Source organism: Chiloscyllium punctatum, chromosome 9 (genome assembly GCF_047496795.1).
Source record: "Chiloscyllium punctatum isolate Juve2018m chromosome 9, sChiPun1.3, whole genome shotgun sequence".
In the NCBI taxonomy this organism is placed as follows: Eukaryota; Metazoa; Chordata; class Chondrichthyes; order Orectolobiformes; family Hemiscylliidae; genus Chiloscyllium; species Chiloscyllium punctatum.
Window position 1 is genome coordinate 47,103,715 of NC_092747.1, and position 14,403 is coordinate 47,118,117.

General features: G+C 41.8%; 1 protein-coding gene across 5 annotated transcripts in view; it reads right to left on the reverse strand.

The window, feature by feature from the left end:
* Nucleotides 1-14,146, reverse strand: part of parp4 (poly (ADP-ribose) polymerase family, member 4) — a 124,840-nt gene extending 110,694 nt beyond the window's left edge. For 4 of the 5 annotated variants that reach the window (XR_011961509.1, XM_072577433.1, XM_072577431.1 and 1 more), the window contains exons 1-4: nt 13,694-14,145; nt 11,127-11,259; nt 7,047-7,230; nt 6,800-6,866 (exon numbers count right to left, since the gene is read on the reverse strand). Coding sequence is in view for 4 of the 5 variants with exons in the window: in XM_072577433.1 (XP_072433534.1) it covers nt 6,800-6,866; nt 7,047-7,230; nt 11,127-11,252 (377 nt within the window). In the remaining variant the exon portion in view is untranslated. Of the gene's footprint in view, nt 1-6,799; nt 6,867-7,046; nt 7,231-11,126; nt 11,260-13,693 lie in introns of all 5 variants that reach the window. The other variant, XM_072577435.1, reaches the window with a different exon arrangement.
* Nucleotides 14,147-14,403: the final 257 nt, after the last annotated feature.

Here is a 14,403-nt window from a genome sequence, read left to right on the forward strand (position 1 = left end):
CTTTTTATCACCCTACCTACCTGTGACACAATCTTCATGAAACTATATACCTTAACCCCTACATCTCTCTGTTCGACATCACTCGCCAGGTCCCTACCATTAACTGTGTAAGTCCTGCTCTTGTTTGGCTTGCTAAAATGCAACACTTGACATTTATCTAAATTAAATTCCATTTGTCGTTCCTCAGCCCATTGGTCCAACTGATCAAGATCCCTTTGTACTGAGATAACCTTCACTAACACTAACAAAGACTGGTGTAAACTTAACAGCATATCATCTGGTGTAGGATGATAGGAATGGTGTACCATACAGACATAAAAAAAAGAGGAGTGAAAGATGAAATAAATAATTTAAAATTAGGGTTATCACAATGATATTCTCAACTTTGGTAAATAATACTACGTAGTAGTATTGATAGAATATGTGTGAGTGATTGCCCTTGACATTAAGACAGCATCTGATCAAGTGTGGCATTAAACAGCCCTAGAAAGGTGAAGCTAATGTGAATAAAAGGGGAAAACACTACTGATTGAAGTCAAAACAAAGATGTTTACAGTTGGTGCAGGTCAATCAGTACCATGGAGGGGATACTGCAGCAACTCTTCTTAGTAACATCTTGATCTAACCATCTTCAGCTACTTCCACGATGACCTTTCCACCAACATAAGATTGGAAGTGAGAATGTTTGCTGATGATTACACAGTGTTCAGTAGCATTTATGACTCTTTTGATTCTGAAGCAGTTATATATATATGTAGCAAGACACAGACAACATTTAGGCTTGAGCTGACAGTGGCTCATTGTTTGGTACTTGTGTGGAATGAAAACTATGACTATTTCCAAAATTCAATAATTAAAGATTTAGTATACTAACAAGCAGTTAGCAAGTAATTTGGATTAACTGCTTAATGACTGACTTGGTAGATAGAAACAAGGAAGGACCCCTTCCAAAATCCAATTCGATATAATCTCCACTTCTTCCTTACCGCTCACTCAACTTTGGTTGTCTGCATTGCCCTTAACAAGTTTATATTTGCATGTGAATTAATCAATTGAAAAACACAATGGTTTACTGATGGTGGTAAATAGATGAAAAAGTACCCAAGGGTTGGGACTATTTTATGATGCAGTGGTAGCGATCCTATCACTGAACCGAGAGGCCCAGGTTCCAGTCCAATGCGCTCCAGATACTTGAAATAACATCTCTGAAGTGGTTAAATATAAAAATAGGTTAAATAAACAAACATATGGGTGACTTGGTGAAGAGGGAAAAAACATTCAGTGGTGTGTAAGAGCACTTCTGGACATAAAAAAGAAAAAAAAATTAAAAACAGAGAAGGAGAGACTTTTGTGCCACAGTGGCAGTGTCCATATATCTGAGCCAGGAGACCTGGGTTCAAGTTCCACCTGCTCCAGAGTGGTGTAATAACATCACTGAACAGGTTTGTTACAAAATATTCTCCTCATAAAGGGAGAAGGATTAGATCCTGTGGTGCAATGGTAGGGAACCAACATCCTTGAGCCAGGAGGCCTATGTTCAAATCCCTGCTGCTCAGAGGTGTGTCATAGCATCACCGAATAAGTTAATTCAAAATATCTAATCTATTTAGCCGAACTGCTTTGGGGAGGTGGTGATACCGTGGTAATATCACTAGCCTAGTAATCCAGAGGTCTAGACCAATTGTTCCAATCCTACCATGGCAGCTATTTAATTAATATAAACAGAATTTAAAACTGACTATTAAAAGAAAAGCAGTGAAGCAGCTGTAAGCAGATAGATAATAATCTCCATGCACCAAGAAAAGGTGTCTCTATTGCATCAACTGGCTTGAAATTGACAGTAGAAGGGTTGCCTAAAAGTGATTACACAGAGGAACCTCGATTATCCGAATACCAATTATCCGAAAATCAGATTATCCAAAGGAGATCTTAAGGTCCCGATAGAAACGTTACATCAAAGACGTGTTTCTAATAGTGATTAAACAGGCACCGTGTCCAAATGACTGACCTCCCGTGCTCTCTCTCCCACACTTTCCCTGGAGTTCTAAACAGGGGTGTAATCTAACTTCACCTCCCCCCCCCCCCCCACCCCCCCACACCGCACCCCGCTCCCCCAGATAATCTCAGTGGAAATGTGGAATCTGTCAAAAAGGTGCAGTAAAAACTTGTGTGTGTGGCTGTGGCTGTGTGTATGTGTGCTATTTAGAGACTTACCCCACAAAGGTGGCAGTAGCAGCAGCAGTCTTGTTGTTGGTATACAGTCCAGCTGCCCCAAAGAGGGGGCGGGGGCGGACAGGTGGGGGGTGGTGTTGGGCAGAGGGCGGTGTTGAAACAGGTTGGGGTTGGACAGGGTTGAGACGGGGGCAGTACTGGACGGGGTTGGGGTGATGTTGGATGGGGTTGGGGGTGCGGGGGCAGTATTGGAGGGGGTTTGGGGCAGGGTTGAAAGTGGTTCTGGGTGCAGGGGTAATGTTGGAAGACGTTTGGGGGGGGTCTACCATGCTGTGTGCTGCTGCAGTCTCCTGAATAGGAAGCAGACTTCAGAAAACTCTGAGCCCCAGAGGAAAGGCATTTAAAATCGATTAACCAAATAATCAATTATCCGAACGAAATAGTGCCCACCCATCTTGTTCAGATAATCGAGGTTCCCCTGTATTGGAAACTGAAAGTTCTTTACGGTCATAAGATTGTGTCTGGAGTTATGCTGAAGAAGAAGAATGACTGAAAGCAAGTGTAAAGTATCAGGATATGACTTCCTACTGATGTCTGTGAAGCTGAACTTTATATTCAATGGAAAAATCAAGTGGATGTCTGGACATGAGACATGACCTGGTCAGCATGGACGAGTTGGACCGAAGGGTCTGTTTCCAGGTGTATGATTGTATGACTCTTAAGAAAGAAGCAAGACATGGCACTGTTGCTTTTTACAAAAAGCAAGATCAGGAATAAAGTATCAGAGAGACGGAGGTTTAACAACTGTATATGGAGGAAGGTTTGGAAATTTTATTAAAATTTATGCATAAAGTTTATAAGAAAATAACCTATTAAAATGTATATTAGGCATGGTCAGACATTGTTAAATCTAGAAAGCAAGATAGAAATTCTCTAGAAGAATTTTAAAAATCTTGCATTTGGTGTATTTGGACATTCCTAGTTCAGTGACTAGGAGAAAGTGAGGACTGCAGATGTTGATGATGAGAGCCGAGAAGTGTGGCACTGGAAAAGCACAGCAGGTCAGGCAGCATCTGAGGAACAGGAGAATCAATGCTTCTGGTATAAGCCCTTCATCAGGAATGGGGGGGTGGGGGGGGGGGGGGGGGGGGGTGCAGGTGGGGATCAGGTAGCTGGAAAGGCAATAGGTAGATGCAGGTTGGGGTTAATGATGATAGGTTAGAGGGAAGGGTGGAACAGATAGGTAGGAAGGAAGATAGACAGGTAGCACAGTTCCAGAGGGAAGTGCCAAGTTGGAGGGTTGGATCTGGGATGGAGTGGGGGGGAGGGGGGAGGGAGAAAGAAGGAAGATGAGGAAACCTGTGTAGTCGACGTTGATGCCATGTGATTGGAGGGTCCAAAAAGGTGGAAGGTAAGGTGTTCTCCCCCCAGGCGTCAGGTGGCTTGGATTTGGAGGTGGAGGTGGAGAGAACACCCCCAATTCCTGATGAAGGGCTTATGCCTGAAATGTCCTCCGCCTTGGATGCTGGCTGACTGACTGTGCTGTTCCAGCGCCATACTTTTCAACTCATTCCTAATTCAGTGCTTGCCTTTACATTATTTGACTATTTTAAGATGTCAAAAATGGATTGGATTGTAGAATTAACTGGAATTAGATTTTCAGAATGAAACACACTTTTGAAACAAAATATCAGAAGCCATTAAAAACAAATCCTGGAAAACATTTATTTCCTTTGGACTTCAGGCTCAAATGGACATTCAGCAATAACATTAAGAATGGAGCTGCAATGTGAGATCACCCAGCAACAGAGCAAAAACATTGATATGTAAAGGAGAATCATAACCAGGACAAATGAGGAATAAGATACCTTTGGCAATTGCAACAGATGATTGAAACTTGGGAACTGTAAAAGAAGAGTGAACTCTAGAATGTCCAGGTATGGCAAACATGTGGGTTAGGAATGACTTGTAATAACATTATGCAATAAATGGCTTTAAATGGAAAAACAAAGTTTTTTTTAAAACTACGCAAAACGGAGGACTGCAGATGCTGGAAACCATCTTAGAGTGGTGCTGAAAAGCACAGGTCAGGCAGCGTCCGAGAAGCAGGAAAGTCGACGTTTCAGGCAAAAGCCCTTCATCAGGAATACAAGCAGAGAGCTTCCACGGTGGAGAGATAGGTGGAGGGGTGGGGGGGGGGGAGAAGGGAGCAAGGAGTACAATAGGTGAATGGGGGTGGGGATGGAGGTGCTAGGTCAAAGAGAAGGGTAGGGGAAGGTAGCAAAGAGTACAATAGGTGAATGGTGTGGGGATGGAGGTGATAGATCAGACAGGAGGATGGAACGGATAGGTGGGAAGGTACGACAGGTCAGGAGGACAGTACTGAGCTGGAAGGATGGAACTGGGGTAAGGGGAGGGGAGGGGAAATGAGGAAACTGGTGAAGTCCATATTGATACCCTGGGGTTGAAGTGTTCCGAGGCGGAAGATGAGGCATTCTTCCTCCAGGCATTGAGTGGTGAGGGAGCGGCAGTGGAGAAGGCCCAGGACCTGCATGCCCTCGGCAGAGTGGGAGGGGGAATTGAAATGTTGAGCCACGAGGCAGAGGGGTTGATTGGTGTGGGTGTCCCGGAGATGTTCCCTGAAGTGCTCTGCGAGGAGGCATCCAGTCTCCCCAATGTAGAGGAGACCGCATTGGGAGTGACGGATACAATAAATGACATTGGTGGATGTGCAGGTGAAACTTTGATGGATGTGGAAGGCTCCTTTGGGGCCTTGCATGGAGGTGAGGGAGGAGGTGTGGGCGCAGGTTTTGTAATTCCGGCGGTGGCAGGGGAGGGTGCCAGAATGGGAGGGTGGGTTGTTGGGGGGCATGTACCTGACCAGGTAGTCACGGAGGGAATGGTCTTTGCGGAAAGTGGAAAGGGGTGGGGAGGGAAATATATCCCTGGTGGTGGGGTCCGTTTGGAGGTGGCGGAAATGTCGGCAGATGATGCAGTTAATGCGAAGGTTGGTAGGGTGGTGAGGACCAGACGGGTTCTGTCCTTGTTACAGTTGGAGGGGTGGGGTTTCAGGGCGGGGGTGCGGGATATGGATGAGATGCGTTGGAGGGCATCTTTAACCACGTGGGAAGGGAAACTGCGATCTTTAAAGAAGGAGGCCATCTGGTGTGTTCTGTAGTGGAACTGGTCTTCCTGGGAGCAGATACGGTGGAGGTGGACGAATTGGGAATACGGGATGGCATTTTTGCAGGATGTAGGGTGGGAAGAGGTGTATGTTTGGAAAGAGAAGATGGTGAAATTGAACAGGCAGGGATTAGCAAAATGAGAGAAAAGATGTAGAAGGACAAAAAAAAAGCAGCATCAATTATGAAAGCGGATTTTGAAGCAAACATAGTACTAGGAAAAGATCATAAAATTATGAAAATAGTTCTGATCATAAGACGGGGGAGATCTGGTAGTCCCAAACAAGTTAAAAGAGCGAGTAAAGATCATTCTTTGTACAAAATTGATGGCAATGGAACAGGTTGGGAATACCATGAGAAATAGAAACCCTTATGATGAAGAGGTTTTAGGACCTACAAACAAATTACAAGTAGATAAAGGTTGCCAAACAAAAAGAGTTGGAGAGCTGGCAAGAATTTGGAGAATACACTGAGGTACCAGATAGGGGACAGCCTATCCAGACATATGAACATGCAGAGAAAAGTGCCCCCTTATGGGGGCACAACCAGACTTGTGGTGCAGAGTTTCAAAGAGGAATTCGGTTATCAAAATTTTTAGAGATTTGAGGGTATGAATTTTATGGCAAATAATTCAACTGCTGTCTCCCTATCTCTCATTTATAAAACACAAGTCAGGAATGTAATGGAAAGCGTTCCACCTACCTTGATAAGTGAACTCAACAATGCTTAAGGAACTCAACAACATCTAGGACAAGGCAAAAGTGAGGACTGCAGTTGCTGGAGATCAGAGTCAAGATTAGAGTGGTGCTAGAAAAACAGCAGGTCAGGCAGCATCCGTGGAGCAGGAAAATCGACATTTCGGGCAGGAGCCCTTCATCATGGATCCATGATGAAGGGCTCCTGCCCGAAATGTCGATTTTCCTGCTCCTCGGATGCTGCCTGACCTGCTGTGCTTTTCCGGCACCACTCTAATCTTGACCCCAACATCTAGGACAAGACAGCTTGCTTGATTTGATACCCCATCCACTAGCTGAAGTAGTCATTCCTTCAACACCAATGTCCAGTGGCATCTTTCTTTGCTATATGCAAGATGCACTGCAACAACTCACCAAGACTCCTTTGACAGCATCTTCCAACCTGCTACTTCTACCATTGAGAAGGCAGCAGATATGAGAAAACCACAACTTTAAGTACCCATTCAAACCACACGATCCTGATGTGAAAACTGTATCAATATTAAATTCACAGTCAATGGGTCAAAATCTTTGACCTCCCTGATAGCATTGCAGGTACACCTGCAGCTCATGGACTGCAGTGGTTCAAGAAGGCAGCTCGCCACCACCATCCCAATGGTAATTAGGGACATTAGGCAAAAAAGACAATAAATGCTGGTCCATTAAACAGTGTCCACATTTTATAAAATAATTTTTATAAAACTAACATACCGAAAGCTTTCTGCATCATCTTGCATCTCCTCATGTGGAATTTCCAAGTTCAGTTGCACCTCTGTTGCTGTTGATGTAAATTTTCAGAATAAAAATGTCTGTATTTGCTCATGTACTTTTATATTCATAAAGAAAGAACTTGTATTTGAATCAGGTTGCAACTGTGCCCCACAATTTATTATTAATTTTACCAGTTTAATGCATATATGGACAGTCATACTTATAGCCCAGTTTTCAGTGTACCTACCATCACTATCATTTGTATGAGATATTGGTTCACTTGGTTTGTAGCAGCTGACATCCAAAAGTTTACCTTCTTTAATGCAGCTAGGCACATAATCCAGATTTACAACAGGAATATTATATTTCTGAATGGCTTTCAGCCTGCAAGAACTCAAGGAATTGAGGTCTGAAGTGATAACGTGAGTACACTGTAAATTTAAAGAAAAAGACTGTTTTCAGAAGCAATTTCACTTGAAAATGATCATGACTTGTATATTAAACTATCAAAGGTTTCAAGAATATTTCAGTAACAAGATAAGTTGCTATCTATTAAATATTCGATTATACATTTTCTCCACTTGGTTTGATTTGATGTGACAATTTCACCAAGGATTGTGGAGGGTTGTAATTGGGGAAATGAGAGAATACTGTCACAGTTAAAATGCATTGCACATATGATGGAAATTGGAACATATTTTTATGTATACATATGCAGGAGTAAAATTATATCTAGTTCTGAAGAATGGTCAGCAACCTAAAATGGCAGTTGGAATTCTGTTGCGCTAATAGGAATCGTGTCCATTCACTGGAGAACCTGCAGGGAAGGTACAAGCTGGGGCATGGGTTCTCTGACTGGCTTCTCTTTGAATGGACTTTGTTAGTTTTGACCTGATCACTTGGAAATGGTTGAAAATCTTCTGCTATCTCAAGGATTCTCAGGTCAAGACATGTGCAGGCTCAAAGTAAAAAAATGATTGATTTAAATCTCATATGATTGAGGATTACCGTGATTGTTGACTAGTATTCAGCATGAAGGCCCCTCTGTAATTACTGCAATCGGTTTTATTTCCTTTCTTAAAAGGTAATCACAATTGCAGCATCTTAGAGATTCATTGGTAAGCTCTCCTCCTTCCAGATGAGGGAGATTGGAGCCATACATTCATGCCAAGAGCACTTCTCTGTCATATTTTAGTTTTTGGTGAGGACTTCATCTACAATGGCAGACGTATTGATTCTCAGCTGTCAGATGGGCTCATGTCAGCTGCAGTTATGCTAGATGAGCACCACTACACTATTCCTAGCTCTCAGTGAAGTAGTCGTTTGGAAGTTTGGGCTATGGACAGACTTGACTATGCGAAAGAATCTACTTGGCTGTCAGTGACTTGCTCAATTTCCAAAATTCTTTTCACAATCATCTGTTGTTTAACATTTTCTGTTGGATCTCGACTTTTTTTTTGTGGACCTGTTTTCATTCGGTCAGGTTTTGGTATCCAGGGCAGCCTTGTACTTACAAAGTTGATACATCTTGGAGATCCAGGTCATGCTTTCCAAGCCAGTTTCCTCGTAGAGAGATCGAGACTCTCTTTGCGGGTACTCTTCATGATAGATTGAAGGACTGACCAGGTGATCTGCACATTCTGTAGTCCTCATTTATTGTTGTTAGGTACTGCGGGCTTTCTTTACAGAATGTTTAAAATTTGTCAACATTCTGTTTCTAGAGACAGTGTTTCTACTGCTGCTGACATTTCTGGCCAAACTAATGAAGAATGAAGACTGGATTAGGCAGTGGCTGGTCCAGTGGTTGCTTGCTCCTGTCATGTGGTCATGTGAACATCTTTCCAGTCCCTTGTTCAGACAATAGCGAAACCAAGTACATGTCAATATTCAGAATGAGAGTGTAGCCATGAGATCTTATATTTTTCTCTCTTATGAAGTACTGTGTTTGTTACGACGAGACATTTCATCAGGACAAGGACTCTTCCCTACATCTTCCTTACCAATAATGCTTTTTTAAAGGTTTGTGTCCCTCCAAACTCTGGCATTGAAGTAATAAATGAGAATCAGCTTGTCTCCCTCTTGGACATGTGACAATGTTTGATCATGGCCAGAATAGAATTTCCTCTGATCTAGAGTTGCAAGTTGCCATACAGATGGTGTATTGTTTCTGCATTCAGAACAGCCTCATAAGGCGTATGCTTCTCCCATATGAGGAACTCAGTGAGGCAGCCAACTAGTTTTTTCTTTAATCTGCGAAACCAACCCCTTGGACTCGACATTAATCCTCAGACCTATCCTTCTAAAAGACAGTCTCTGACATGTGTCATTTATGGTAATGATGTCAATATTATCATGCTGTAGTTCCTGGGCTATGATATTCAAGACTGTTTTTATTTGGGTCACCATTGAGGGCCCTGATGTTCTAGGTCCCAAATTTCACTGGGCGCAAATTCTTTTAAACATGGGGAGGCCAATGCAGACTGACTGCCTCCTGGCAAAGATCCTTTATCCAATAGCAAGGATTGCTGAAATAATTGGAAACCAGGCTCCACTGCATGTACAAGGACTAACATGCACACGTATGTTGCTGCCCCTAAAACTTCCACCATCCTAGGGGTACATAGTCCAGTTTTCTTGTGGAATGGTGTTGAACTAGACATTGTGTGCCAAATCATTCACCCCAAAAGTCCCAAAGATATATTTTTATCCATTCAGGGATTTGGGCTTTATTGATTGGGTCTGCATTTACTGCCCATCCTGAGTCAGTGGTGGCGAGTTAAATTCTTGATTCACTGCAATCAATTTGGCGTAGATAGACACAGTGTTGTTTAAGAAGGACATCCAGAATTTTGAGTCAGTGACAGAGAAAGAACGGTGATATATTTTCAAGTCAGGATGTTAAGTGGTTTTGAGGGGAACTTGCAGGTAATGGAGTTTCCATTTAACTGCTCCCTTTGCCACTTAGAGGACTGTGCTCATAGGATTAAAAGAATCTTGGGAGAATTTCTATTGGGCATCCTGTAGATGATACACACTGCTACTGTTATGTGTTGGTGCTGGAAGAAGTGAATGTTTGAGAATGTGGTACCAAGTAAATTGGTTGCTTTATCATGGTGTTAACCTTCTTGCTTTTGGAGCTGTATTCATCCAGGCAAGAGGGCAGTGTTCCATAATGCTCCTGATTTGAGCACTGTAAATGGTGAACAGGCTTTGGGAAGTTATGAAGTGGGTTACTTGGTGTCAGATTATTTCTTGTAAATGAAGTGGGTTTCCTCAAGCTATTGTCTCTTTGTTACACATTTGTAGTGGTGGTTTGCCCAACAGCAGGTTGTTCACAGTGCTGTTCTTTTCTTCCTGATCCTGTACCTTTTCTGGCAGTTACGCATAACAGTCTTCCATTTTCAGTGTCAATGAACAATGAGCCACAATTCTGGGGGGGTGGGGGAATAGGTGGAGGTTTCCTGTTGCCTTGCACCAAGGCCGGTATCCCGTCACCAAGTCACCCTTAATATACTTGTACACCATACGTCAGCTTGGAGTCAGTTGCCTGAACTAATCGAATTTCCCAGTTATATGTTTTTAAGGAAAAAACAAACAAAACCAATAAAGAAACCCAAAAAAATACAAATATCTTCCCTAAAGACAAAGAAATCTCCTGGTTATATAGATCAGCCAGGGCTTTCCTGATTGAAAGAAGTTGTTCTTTCAACCTGGGCCAATGACCTCATAGTCTAACGAGGTCAACCTGGTTCCAATCACTACATCTTCCTTAAAGGAAACAGAAGTAGTCTTACTAAATAATTTTTTGCTTGTATGCAGCTGATGTCCTCTGAGGTACTAGTTCTTCTGCCACTAAAAAGTTACTAGTTCTGATCTTAGTCATGGCTCATAACACTGACCATGGCACAATTTAATTGCTGCAGAAATGAACATTCCGTTCCTAAATTATAACTACTAGTTTGTATTGTGACTAAACATCATGCACCCACAAGTCCTATTTCAACACTGCTGCAATTACAAATTATAGGTTACCATACTGCTTGATGAACAGAACACGTCTTGCTTTGGGATTTCAATTAACCAATTGAGTGAAATAGTAACTTTGCATCAATTACTCCAAAAGGACAGACAAGAAAGAATTATCTGACATTAAGTGCATAACACATTTTAAAGATATTTCTAAACAATTTGTTCAAAGATGTTACTACACACCTCTGGAACAGGTGAGACTTGAATCAGGCCTCCAGGCTCAGAGGAAGGGAAATTACCACTGCACCACAACAGCCTCTATGCTAGATTAGCATATATGCCAGTGCTTAAATCTTACCTGTTGATTGACCACATAAGCTATTATTCCATCATTGTTCTTGATAGCAGTATTCAACTTATTCCTCTCTTTTACTGGCAACTCCTTCACATTCAGAACCACCACACAGTCAGTAAATATGGCCATGGTATACCTGCCCAAACAATTCAATTTTTTTGGAATTATTTTATATCAAACAGTAACTAACATCTTTTAAAAAAAAACTGTAACTCTATAAAGTATTATTCTAAAATTATCAATTATTACAGTAGGTAGTAATATTGCACAAATTATTTCATAAATAAGCTTTTGGTACAATTTGTTCACAGGAGATAGAACAAAGTTTAAAATGCAACTTTTTATTGCATTCTTAACATTTACTCCAATTTAATCCCTGATATGTTTTAAACTATCCAGGAAATTTATTCAAATTTGGAAGCATGATGGTATGGAAGCATAACTTTTAATAAGTTAACTAAGACAAGATGTTGTTGTATTCACTATCCTGGGCACCTCACCATAAGCTTTGCTACATATCAACACCAGATAAAGGTATTGTTCAAGGCACAGGTCCTCAGCTTCATTTTATAGGTAAATCGTGGCTCCAAATAGGACTTCAAAAGTCAATGTCTCTGATGATTCATGATCTTATATGAGTCACTATAAGCTTTTGTTTGCTTTTCAAATACACAAGTGTTCAATAATAAAAAGGTGTCACTATTTTGAACTAGAAGACCATAAGACGCAGAACTAGAGCACTCAACCTACCCAGTCTGCTTCTCCATTCAATAAGATCATGGCTGACGTGACAACACTCAACTCCACTTTCCAGCTTTTCCCCATAACCCAACTACATTCCAAGTTTAAAGTCATGTAACAAAACGTTAACAATAGTGTTCATTGAGCCTTTCCTGAGACATTTCACTTATGCTCTTCATAAAATATCACTTCTTTACTGTTTCTATAACTGAGCACCACTACTGGCAGGAGTATATAATTACAACATAAATTGAAACAATGCAAACTTTGTTATGAATATGGAGATTGGCATTCACCATTGGCTCAGTGGTTAGCACTGCTGCCTCACAGCACCAGAAACACGGGTTCGATTCCAGCCTAGGGTGACTATGTGTGAAGTGTTCCTGAGTCTGTTTGGGTTTCTTCAGAGTGCTCTGGTTTCCTCCCACAATCCAAAGATGTGCAGGTTACAATGGATTGGCCATGCTAAATTGCCTATTGTGTCCAAGGATGTGCAGGCTGGGTGGACTAGCCAAGGGAAATGCAGGGTTAAAGGAATATGGGTGGGATGCTCTTCAGAGGATTGGTATGGACTCGATGGATCAAATGGCTTGCTTCCACGCAGTAGAAGCTCAATGTAGTTACAGCCTTTTTTGTTCCTTAGTTCTAGCCAAAGTCGTTCTATCCTCAAACCATCTGAGGTATGTTTTTTTCTGTAGCACTACAATGTTCTCCTCAACCAACATTGACAACCATTTTTTTACCGTACCCTTTTTGAACAGCTGGTACCAGAAGTACTTTATGTCCAGTTCAGTACTTCTTTGAGCCACATCTCCATTATAGCCACATTATAATTTCACGGGACAATCTACACCAGTAACTCAGCAATTTTAATCAACCATATTCTGTGAAATCACATCATTGCATAGTAATTCTGATTCATTTCTTACTGTAACTCCACTTATTAAGTTGTATTCTCTATTCCAATACTGTCTGTCTTGTGTTGTTTGCATGCTAGGTGGGTAGATAACGGGGAACCCATATGTAGGCATCATAAGAGAATCAGTCTAAACATTGGGGCACAGACAGCTTTACACTGGGCACCTCACACCTTCAATGCATTATCTGAGCTGACATGGGACTGGTTATTAAAATTCACTTGAGAAAAAGTAACTTCAAAAAAAGTTCTGGGTTTACATATGAAAGAACTGAAACCAACATGGCCTCTCTGAAAGATGAGAGACTTGACAAACAATCCAGGTATGTTTCAATATATAATTTCAGGTGCATCACACTGTAAACTTTTGCTATACATTCTGTCTCTTAGGACCTTATACCCCACAACCACCTGATGAAGGAACAGCGCCCCAAAAGCTAGTGCTTCCAAATAAACCAGGACTATGACCTGGTGTTGTGTGATTTTTTTATCAAAACTACAGGTAGCTTCCAGGTTTCTGCCGCCCCCTTTCAGTGCAGACTGGAGCGATTCAGGAAAGTAGCAATTCGGTACGAATAATAAGTGCGCACTTTGCCAGCAACGCCTATTTTCCAAGACTGAATAAAAACAATTTACCGGAAGATAGAGAGATGGAAGCCTTACATCAGCACAATAAACAGTTTATGTACCCTATCGGAAACAAGTCCTTTTGTAGATACAGTCTTTTTAAAATTATGAGACAGAGGAATTTGCCTAAAAAATTTTTAGATTTTCACTCGACTTTTTTTTGCATGTCGATCAAGTAGCCACAAAATCAGGGCGGATACTGAATATCACAATTAATAGTTCTCTCTGTGCCATCTTATATTTAGCTCTCAAGACGGCCAGCAAACTTAAAATTGTGATGTCTTACCTTGACTACTTTTCGTCGCGGTTGAGGCAGATAATTTTTTTAATATCAGACATTACTTTGTGAAACAAAATCACAAAAATGCCTTCATCCTCTGCTGGTAATTCAGGGAATTCTCCCTTGTCCCGGATGTAATGTCAACTCGTCTTTTCTGCAACCGGATCAATCCAATATAGGGACATCATGAAAAAAGACGCTGGCAAGGATGGATAAATGGTTGAATCATCATACTGCAAACACCGACCAAACAAACAGTCAAATAATGGAACAAGCAAAAATCAAAAATTGCTTAAGAAACTCAGCCAGGTCAAATAATAGGCGAAATTGAGGTCCGTAGATGCTGGAGATCAGAGTCAAGGTTAGAATGGTGCTGGAAAATCACAGCAGGTCAGGTAGCATCCCGGGAACAGGAAATCAACATTTCAGGCAAAAGCTCTGCATCAGGAATGAGGCAGGGAGCCACCAAGGTGGAGAGATAAATGGGAGGGGGATGGGGCTGAAGAGAAGGTAGCTAAGAGTGCAATAGGTGGGTGGAGGTAGGGATGAAGGTGATAGGTCGGAGAGGAGGGCAGAACAGATAGGTGGAACGAAGATTGGCAGGTAGGGCAGGACATGAGGATGGTGCTAAACTGGCAGGTTGGAACTGGGGTAAGGTGGGGAAGGGGAAATGTGGAAACTGGTGAAGTCCACATTGATGCCCTGGGGTTGAGGTG